General features: G+C 40.3%; 1 gene segment (V, D, J or C); it reads right to left on the minus strand.

Annotated features, from left to right (window-relative positions):
- Nucleotides 1-498: 498 nt before the first annotated feature.
- Nucleotides 499-10,022, minus strand: LOC104676489 (the record flags this gene model as incomplete). The annotated part of the segment is given in 3 exon segments: nt 499-845; nt 969-999; nt 10,014-10,022. Coding segments are annotated over 3 exon segments (387 nt in total), but the record flags the coding sequence as incomplete, so codon positions are not given.
- Nucleotides 10,023-11,129: the final 1,107 nt, after the last annotated feature.

Below are 11,129 nucleotides of genomic sequence, written 5' to 3' on the forward strand. Positions count from 1 at the left end.
TCACCTAGTGAGGTGCTACAGGCAGCTAAGAGAACCAGCACCCTCACACTCTGCTTCCTAGACCGAGGAGAGGACCACGTGGTCAAGCAGTCCACACCTTCAGGGGCAGATGCATTCAGGCTTCTAGTGGACCACCAGAGAGTCCCCTGTTTCTAGTATCAGCTTCTCTGATTACCACACCTCCAGGTTGGATTTTTGACTCTAATTTCCTGTTTTAAAACAATTCCTTCTTGAAATCTGTAGAGTGGTTTCTATTTTGATGTACAATCCCTGAAAGATGCCACAACACAGATTCCTCAGATATCATCATTGCTATCCATTACTAAATCAGGGAGACATTGTCATGTCTGTGCTGCTGGGACTGAGAATGAAGAAAGAGAGTGAGCATATGCAGGAGACTCCCTGATCCCTTCTGCCAAAAGCTTAAAAACTTGTATACATCTGAGAAATGCTTTCAGGGGATGGGGGCACCAGGAGGAGCAACTGTGCAGCCCAACTTCATATGCTTGTTTCTCTAAGAGGTTTATATTCTGGTTGTAACATTGTGGGAGGGTAACTGAATTTCTGTTCACAGTAATAAGCTGCAAAATCTTCAAGCTTAAGGCTGCTGATTGTGAGAGTGAAATCTGTCCCAGATCCCCTGCCACTGAACTTCGACGAGACTCCAGTGCACAAATCTTTTGCGTCATAGAGGAAGAGCTTAGGGGATTTCCCTGGTTTCTGCTGATACCGGGCTAAATTATTGCTAATGCCCCCACTTGCCTGGCAAGCGATAGCGACTGTGTCTCCTACAGATGCAGACAGGAAAGATGGAGACTGGGTCATCTGGATGTCACGTCTGACACTGGGATTGGAAACATAAAAACAAATATCCACACTATGAATCATGGTATAAGAGAAGTTCCCAGAAGTGCCAGACACATTGAGCGCACTGGGTTAAGAAAATTCCTAGCGTTCTCCTTCCTTACCTGGGAGCCAGAGCAGCAGGAGCCCCAGGAGCTAAGTGGGGGCCCCTCATGTCTATGCTGTGTCCTGACTGGGTCTGACTCCTGCACAGGGTGTGACTAATCTATTAAGAAGTCTTTAGGGCAGGGGGTTGTGTTCTGGGAACATGCAAACCAGCAGGGGGTGGTGCAGGCTGGGCACAGTTGCGGGGCTGTCTCGTCTCAGTAACTCAGCACAGAGACAGTGTCCTCAGTGTCCTAGGTCAGACCAGGGCTGCCCAGATTTGCCTGCAGAGAATGTTTCTTCCTGAAGTACATTTTTGTGCATCTATTGGCAAAATTTGAAGTGGTTATGAGAACTAAATGGAGTAATGTATTTCAATGCTGGATTGGGAATAAGTAGGAGAATATCGTAGTTTGCAGAGAGTGCTTAATAAAGTCTTAGAGGGTGGGGCTATTAGGTCTTCAATATACTGTGCAATTGTTCCACTTGTGGGGAGGGACACGTTGTGACACACATACTACATGTTACTAAGTGTGAAATGGATTTTTTTTTTTAAACAAAAAAGAACACTTAATATGAGCAAGTGAAGTGTTGTCAAAATTATTTTGTAATGGCCCTAAACCAATGTTATTTCCAGTATAAGGTCAAGAGGTTTACTGTGGATGAACAAAGAGGATAACATGATTCCTCAAAGCATCTGACATCCACAGATCCTGCATTGTCCAGAGCTATAGGTCTCTTTAATAACCGAGTGTTAATGGGATTCACTTTATTCTTGGTTTGAGGACCCCCGTATTCTACCCCCTTTTCTATCATTGGGTATTATTTTCCACAGTTCATCAGCATGAAGGTCTGCCTAAGAATGCTAAATCTGATTACTTTAAAACAACTGTTTTTTTCTTCCGCTATGCAAATCTTGATTAGTATAAACTTGAAACTTTGTGTTAGTTTTCTTAGGATAATGGCCTCCAGCACCACCCATGTGGCTGCAAAGGATATGAACTCATTTTTTTATAATTGTAAAGTAAGTATTCCATGTTGCATATGTACCACCTTTTCTTTATCCAGTCTACCATTGATGGACATTTAGGTTGATTCCATGTCTTTGCTATTGGGAATAGTGCAGTGATAAACATAGACATGCATGCATCTTTAAGATAGAACAATTTATATTCCTTATGGTATATACCCAGTAATGAGATTGCTGGGTCAAATGATATTTCTATTTTAAGTTCTTTAAGAAATTGCCAAACTGCTTTTCATAATGGCTGAACTGACTTAAATTCCTATGAGCATTGTATAAGCATTTCCTTTTCTCTATAAACTCACTAGCATCTGTCATTTTTTTGATTTTTAATAACGGCCATTTTAACTGGTATAAGACAGTATCTCATTGTGGTTTTGATTTACATTTTTCTAATAATTAGTGATTTTTGGCACTTTTTCCTATGCTTTTTGACCATTTATATCCTTTTTTTGAAACGTGTTTGGTCATGTACTTCGTTCCCTTTTAAAAGGGTTGTGTCGTTTGTTTGTTTGGCTTGTTAATTTTGCTTGTTCACTATAGATTTTTTAATGAAAAACAAGAATAAAAGTATAAGAGGAAATATAATACAACAGAAAATACAGACTGTGGTAAGTATTGCCTCATGGATTTTGATATATATATATTAGACACATGCTGTGTTTATGTGTATAATGATGATCCACAAACTAAAATGTGACTGGTTTAAGGAATGCCAGTATTACGCTAAGTCTTGCCTAATTTTCAATTATGAACAAAGGCTACGGCACTACTTGTATGACTCTCAAAACTTCTAGCTGCATAAGATAGAGGTAGAGAAGATTTACTCAGATAGATTCACTGGAAGCTGTAGAAGCTTGTCCTGTGGTGTTGTGGATGTTGCTGTGATTGTAGTAGTTGTTAGTATAGTGGGAGCAAAAGCAGCTGGAAGATTTAAAAGTTCTTCTCTTCCTCATACTTACAACTCCCTCTAGAGATGGATCAATGATAGTCCAGGAATCTCTGACAGATTAGAGAAAAGGAGTGAAAAAAAGACATGAAACAGAGGACTATAAATACAAAGGGGAAAATCATTGTAGAGTCTATGATGATAAGAATATAAAAGATGGATATTATGAATATTTTTATGGCAACTAACTTGACAGAAGTAACAAAAAATCCATACTATAAACTTACCCAGAATGAAAAATCCAATTTTACATCTGCCTGACTGGTGACATGATACCTTATCAAAATTACACATACTTTCAAGAGAATCAAAAAGAGCAAATATCCCAAACTTATCACATGAGATCACCATATCCTTCAGTCCAAAATCTAACAAGGACACAACAAAGGGAGAAATTAAATGCTGGTATCTGTTATGAACATAAACACAAAAATTCTGAAAAATAGGTAAAGGACAACAGAATCATTTTTATATCTATTCATTTGTGAACACACATGGTTAAGTGTACTACAGTTTTTTGTTTGTTTTTGAGACAGAGCATTACTCTGTCACTTAGGCTGGAGTGCAATGGTGTGATCTCAGCTCACTGCCACCTCTGCTTCTTGAGTTGAAGCGATTCTCCAGCCCTAGCCTCCTGAGTAGCAGGGATTACAGATGTGTGTCACCATGTGGTGCTAATATTTGTATTTTTAGTAGAGATGGGAGTTCACCATGTTGTCCAGGCTGGTCTCAAACTCCTGATCTCGTGATCTGCCTGCCTCAGCCTCCCAAAGTGCTGGGATTACAGGCTTGAGCCACCAGGCCTGGTGTAAATATATTACAGTTTTTATGCTAGGAACACTTGATATGTAGTTATAAGTTCTTAAAATTTGATATGAAATAGAAGATGTGACAGTTTTATTTTCCTAATTTTTAAAGGAATATTTCATCTTATTTAAATAAATTTTCCAATTTTGTATGACTTTTTATTTTGCTCAGACTTTTAGTTAAAATGAATAACCGATGTGTATTAAAAGCCTACCATTTTGACTTAATCTATGAAGTGTATTTAAATTCTCATTCTATAGAAGAAATGTCCAAAGTACCTAGAAAAGAGAGATCTTGCAAGAGATACACAGTTCTTCAGTTTCAGAGCTGAGATTATCTCTCAGATATTCTGGCTCATACAATTTTCAGTACACTGCAAGATAGAAGATGCAAAGACAACATTACCCAATTGGTCTTGCACTTACTTTATTCACTGTTAACTAAGTTTATTGAAAAAAAATTACAAAACAATACACCGTCAAAGAACTGTCACAGATAAATAAATCTTTAGAACCAACTCCAAAATACAGACATAGAACATTTCTGTAACTCCAAAAAGTTTTGACCCACACTTTTGGAATCAACTTGCTTTCCACCACAGAGATCAGGGAATTCTTGATCTGCTTATTGTCAGTACAGATTTCATTTTCTTTTTAAGAGTTTCACGTAAATGAAATATAGTATGTGCTCTTTTGTGTCTGGTGACTTTTGTGCAGCACATCTGTTTCTCAGATTCATTCAGATGCCCTGTGTTCCAATTATGTGCTCCTCTTTTTTTTTTTATTTTTTATTATTTATTTATTTTTATTATACTTTAAGTTCTAGGGTACATGTGCATAACGTGCAGGTTTCTAACATATGTATACTTGTGCCATGTTGGTGTGCTGCACCCATCAACTCGTCAGCACCCATCAATTCGTCATTTATATCAGATATAATTCCCAATGCAATCCTTCCCCCCCCTCCCCCCTCCCCATGATAGGCCCCGATGTGTGATGTTCCCCTTCCCGAGTCCAAGTGATCTCATTGTTCAGTTCCCACCTATGAGTGAGAACATGCAGTGTTTGGTTTTCTGTTCTTGTGATAGTTTGCTAAGAATGATGGTTTCCAGCTGCATCCATGTCCCTACAAAGGACGCAAACTCATCCTTTTTTATGGCTGCATAATATTCCATGGTGTATATGTGCCACATTTTCTTAATCCAGTCTGTCACAGATGGACATTTGGGTTGATTCCAAGTCTTTGCTATTGTGAATAGTGCCGCAATAAACATACGTGTGCATGTGTCTTTATAGCAGCATGATTTATAATCCTTTGGGTATATACCCAGTAGTGGGATGGCTGGGTCTTATGGTACATCTAGTTCTAGATCCTTGAGGAATTGCCATACTGTTTTCCATAATGGTTGAACTAGTTTATAATCCCACCAACAGTGTAAAAGTGTTCCTATTTCTCTACATCCTCTCCAGCACCTGTTGTTTCCTGATTTTTTAATGATTGCCATTCTAACTGGTGTGAGATGGTATCTCATTGTGGTTTTGATTTGCATTTCTCTGATGGTGAGTGATGATGAGCATTTTTTCATGTGTCTGTTGGCTGTATGAATATCTTCTTTTGAGAAATGTCTGTTCATATCCTTTGCCCACTTTTTGATGGGGTTGTTTGTTGTTTTCTTGTAAATTTGTTTGAGTTCTTTGTAGATTCTGGATATTAGCCCTTTGTCAGATGAGTAGATTGCAAAAATTTTCTCCCATTCTATAGGTTGCCTGTTCACTCTGATGGTAGTTTCTTTTGCTGTGCAGAAGCTCTTTAGTTTAATCATATCTCATTTGTCAATTTTGGCTTTTGCTGCCGTTGCTTTTGGTGTTTTAGACATGAAGTCCTTGCCCATGCCTATGTCCTGAATGGTATTACCTAGGTTTTCTTCTAGGGTTTTTATGGTATTAGATCTTACATTTAAGTCTCTAATCCATCTTGAATTAATTTTCATATAAGGAGTAAGGAAAGGATCCAGTTTCCTCTTTCTACTTATGGCTAGCCAATTTTCCCAGCACCATTTATTAAATAGGGAATCCTTTCCCCATTTCTTGTTTCTCTCAGGTTTGTCAAAGATCAGATGGCTGTAGATGTGTGGTATTATTTCTGAGGACTCTGTTCTGTTCCATTGGTCTATAGCTCTGTTTTGGTACCAGTACCATGCTGCTTTGGTTACTGTAGCCTTGTAGTATAGTTTGAAGTCAGGTAGCGTGATGCCTCCAGCTTTGTTCTTTTGACTTAGGATTGTCTTGGCAATGTGGGCTCTTTTTTGGTTCCATATGAACTTTAAAGCCGTTTTTTTCCAGTTCTGTGAAGAAACTCATTGGTAGCTTGATGGGGATGGCATTGAATCTATAAATAACCTTGGGCAGTATGGCCATTTTCACGATATTGATTCTTCCTATCCATGAGCATGGTATGTTCTTCCATTTGTTTGTGTCCTCTTTGATTTCACTGAGCAGTGGTTTGTAGTTCTCCTTGAAGAGGTCCTTGACATCCCTTGTAAGTTGGATTCCTAGGTATTTTATTCTCTTTGAAGCAATTGTGAATGGAAGTTCATTCCTGATTTGGCTCTCTGCTTGTCTGTTACTGGTGTATAAGAATGCTTGTGATTTTTGCACATTGATTTTGTATCCTGAGACTTTGCTGAAGTTGCTTATCAGCTTAAGGAGATTTTGGGCTGAGACAATGGGGTTTTCTCAATATACAATCCTGTCATCTGCAAACAGGGACAATTTGACTTCTTCTTTTCCTAACTGGATACCCTTTACTTCTTTCTCTTGCCTGATTGCCCTAGCCAGAACTTCCAACACTATGTTGAATAGGAGTGGTGAGAGAGGGCATCCCTGTCTTGTGCCAGTTCTCAAAGGGAATTTTTTCAGTTTTTGCCCATTCAGTATGATATTGGCTGTGGGTTTGTCATAAATAGCTCTTATTATTTTGAGGTACGTTCCATCAATACCGAATTTATTGAGCGTTTTTAGCATGAAGGGCTGTTGAATTTTGTCAAAAGCCTTTTCTGCATCTATTGAGATAATCATGTGGTTCTTGTCTTTGGTTCTGTTTATATGCTGGATTACGTTTATTGATTTGTGAATATTGAACCAGCCTTGCATCCCAGGGATGAAGCCCACTTGATCATGGTGGATAAGCTTTTTGATGTGCTGCTGAATCCGGTTTGCCAGTATTTTCTTCAGGATTTTTGCATCGATGTTCATCAGGGATATTGGTCTAAAATTCTCTTTTTTTGTTGTGTCTCTGCCAGGGTTTGGTATCAGGATGATGTTGGCCTCATAAAATGAGTTAGGGAGGATTCCCTCTTTTTCAATTGATTGGAATAGTTTCAGAAGGAATGGTACCAGCTCCTCTTTGTACTTCTGGTTGAATTCAGCTGTGAATCCATCTGGTCCTGGACTTTTTTTGGTTGGTAGTCTATTACTTATTGCCTCAATTTCAGAGCCTGCTATTGGTCTATTCAGGGATTCAACTTCTTCCTGGTTTAGTCTTGGGAGGGTGTAAGTGTCCAGGAAATTATCCATTTCTTCTAGATTTTCTAGTTGATTTGCGTAGAGGTGTTTAGAGTATTCTCTGATGGTAGTTTGCATTTCTGTGGGGTCATTGGTGATATCCCCTTTATCATTTTTTATTGCGTCTATTTAATTCTTCTCTCTTTTCTTCTTTATTAGTCTTGCTAGCGGTCTGTCAATTTTGTTGATTTTTTCAAAAAACCAACTCCTGGATTCATTGATTTTTTGGAGGGTTTTTTGTGTCTCTATCTCCTTCAGTTCTGCTCTGATCTTAGTTATTTCTTGCCTTCTGCTAGCTTTTGAATGTGTTTGCTCTTGCCTCTCTAGTTCTTTTAATTGTGATGTTAGAGTGTCCATTTTAGATCTTTCCAGCTTTCTCTTGTGGGCATTTAGTGCTATAAATTTCCCTCTACACACTGCTTTAAATGTGTCTCAGAGATTCTGGTATGTTGTATCTTTGTTCTCATTGGTTTCAAGGAACATCTTTATTTCTGCCTTCATTTCGTTATGTACCCAGTAGTCATTCAGGAGCAGGTTGTTCAGTTTCCATGTAGTTGAGCGGTTTTGATTGAGTTTCTTAGTCCTGAGTTCTTGTTTGATTGCACTGTGGTCTGAGAGACAGTTTGTTATAATTTCTGTTCTTGTACATTTTCTGAGGAGTGCTTTACTTCCAATTATGTGGTCAATTTTGGAATAAGTGCGATGTGGTGCTGAGAGGAATGTAGAGTCTATTGATTTGGGGTGGAGAGTTCTATAGATGTCTATTAGGTCTGCTTGGTGCAGAGATGAGTTCAATTCCTGGATATCCTTGTTAACTTTCTGTCTCGTTGATCTGTCTAATGTTGACAGTGGAGTGTTGAAGTCTCCCATTATTCTTGTATGGGAGTCTAAGTCTCTTTGTAAGTCTCTAAGGTCTTGCTTTATGAATCTGGGTGCTCCTGTATTGGGTGCATATATATTTAGGATAGTTAGCTCTTCCTGTTGAATTGCTCCCTTTACCATTATGTAATGGCCTTCTTTGTCTCTTTTGATCTTTGATGGTTTAAAGTCTGTTTTATCAGAGACTAGGATTGCAATCCCTGCTTTTTTTTTGTTCTCCAGTTTGCTTGGTAGATCTTCCTCCATCCCTTTATTTTGAGCCTATGTATGTCTCTGCATGTGAGATGGGTCTCCTGAATACAGCAGACTGATGGGTCTTGACTCTTTATCCAGTTTGCCAGTCTGTGTCTTTTAATTGGACCATTTAGTCCATTTACATTTAAGGTTAATATTGTTATGTGTGAACTTGATCCTGTCATTATGATATTAACTGGTTATTTTGCTCGTTAGTTGATGCAGTTTCTTCCTAGCCTCAATGGTCTTTACATTTTGGCATGTTTTTGCAATGGCTGGTACCGGTTGTTCCTTTCCATGTTTAGGGCTTCCTTCAGGGTCTCTTGTAAGGCAGGCCTGGTGGTGACAAAATCTCTAAGCATTTGCTTATCTGTAAAGGATTTTATTTCTCCTTCACTGATGACACTTAGTTTGGCTGGATATGAAATTCTGGATTGAAAATTCTTTTCTTTAAGAATGTTGAATATTGGCCCCCACTCTCTTCTGGCTTGTAGAGTTTCTGCCGAGAGGTCTCCTGTTAGTCTGATGGGCTTCCCTTTGTGGGTAACCCGACCTTTCTCTCTGGCTGCCCTTAAGATTTTTTCCTTCATTTCAACTTTGGTGAATCTGGCAATTATGTGTCTTGGAGTTGCTCTTCTGGAGCAGTATCTTTGTGGTGTTCTCTGTATTTCCTGAATTTGAATGTTGGCCTGCCCTATTAGGTTGGGGAAGTTCTCCTGGATGATATCCTGAAGAGTGTTTTCCAACTTGGTTCCATTTTCCCCCTCACTTTCAGGCACCCCAATCAGATGTAGATTTGGTCTTTTTACATAATCCCATACTTCTTGCAGGCTTTGTTCATTTCTTTTTCTTCTTTTTTCTTTTGGTTTCTCTTCTCGCTTCATTTCATTCATTTGATCCTCAATCGCTGATACTCTTTCTTCCAGTTGATCGAGTCGGTTACTGAAGCTTGTGCATTTGTCACGTATTTCTCGTGTCATGGTTTTCATCTCTGTCATTTCGTTTATGATCTTCTCTGCATTAATTATTCTAGCTATCAATTCTTCCACTCTTTTTTCAAGATTTTTAGTTTCTTTGCACTGGATACGTAATTCCTCCTTTAGCTCTGAGAAGTTTGATGGACTGAAGCCTTCTTCTCTCATCTCGTCAAAGTCATTCTCTGACCAGCTTTGATCCATTGCTGGCGATGAGCTGCGCTCCTTTGCAGGCAGATATGCGCTCTTATTTTTTGAATTTCCAGCTTTTCTGCCCTGCTTTTTCCCCATCTTTGTTTTTTTATCTGCCTCTGGTCTTTGATGATGGTGACGTACTGATGGGGTATTGGTATATGTGTCCTTCCTGTTTGATAGTTTTCCTTCTAACAGTCAGGAACCTCAGCAGTAGGTCTGTTGGAGATTGCTTGAGGTCCACTCCAGAACCTGTTTGCCTGGGTATCAGCAGCAGAGGTTGCAGAAGATAGAATATTGCTGAACAGAGAGTGTACCTGTCTGATTCTTACTTTGGAAGCATCCTCTCACGGGTGTACTCCACTGTGTGAGGTGTGGGGTGTCAGGTCTGCCCCTAGTGGGGGATGTCTCCCAGTTAGGCTACTCAGGGGTCAGAGACCCACTTGAGCAGGCAGTCTGTCCGTTCTCAGATCTCAACCTCCGTGTTCGGAGATCCACTGCTCTCTTCAAAGCTGTCAGACAGAGTCGTTCGGGTCTGCACAGGCCTCTGCTGCTTCTCCTGTTGGTCTTCAGCTGTGCCCTGTCCCCAGAGGTGGAGTCTACAGAGACAGGCAGGTTTCCTTGAGCTGCTGTGAGCTCCACCCAGTTCGAGCTTCCCAGCGGCTTTGTTTACCTACTTAAGCCTCAGCAATGGCAGGTGCCCCTCCCCCAGCCTCGCTGCTGCCTTGTGATTAGATCGCAGACTGCTGTGCTAGCAATGAGGGAGGCTCCGTGGCCGTGGGACCCTCCCGGCCAGGTGTGGGTATAATCTCCTGGTGTGCCCGTTTGCTTAAAGCGCAGTATTGGGGTGGGAATTCCCTGATTTTCCAGGTGTTGTGTGTCTCAGTTCGCCTGGCTAGGAAAAGGGATTCCCTTCCCCCTTGCGCTTCCCATGTGAGGCAATGCCTCGCCCTGCTTCAGCTGTCGCTGGTCGGGCTGCAGCAGCTGACCAGCACCGATTGTCCAGCACTCCCCAGTGAGATGACCCCAGTACCTCAGTTGAAAATGCAGAAATCACCGGTCTTCTGTGTTGCTTGCGCCGGGAGTTGGAGACTGGAGCTGTTCCTATTCGGCCATCTTGCTCCAGCCCTCTATGTGCTCCTCTTTAAAGTGTGGTAGTTCAAACCATCAGTTCACCAATGTTTTTTCAGTTGTGGTCATGACATTTTCCACAGAGTCAATTCATTTAAGCATGGGGCCTCCAGTTTCCTCCCATGTGGCAGGTGTCAGATCTTCACTTGGTAAGCCAGTGCTTGGGTCCTGTTGATGTACATCATGTTATTAGGAATGTTGACTGTTATTTAACTGTTTGGTAATTTTATGATGGATCCCTTCACCTGTTGATTGCCTTTATAAGTTGTTTCCCCTTTGGGCTATTATGGATAAAGCTGCTATGAATGTTCTTGAATGAGACTTTGCATGAACATGTGTCTTCATTTCTTTTGGGCTAATACCTAGTCTTGTAGTTGCTGGGTCTTACAGTAAGTGTTTACTACTCTGTCCAACTTTTTCCAAAGTGG

This window comes from Rhinopithecus roxellana, chromosome 17 (assembly GCF_007565055.1).
Source record: "Rhinopithecus roxellana isolate Shanxi Qingling chromosome 17, ASM756505v1, whole genome shotgun sequence".
In the NCBI taxonomy this organism is placed as follows: Eukaryota; Metazoa; Chordata; class Mammalia; order Primates; family Cercopithecidae; genus Rhinopithecus; species Rhinopithecus roxellana.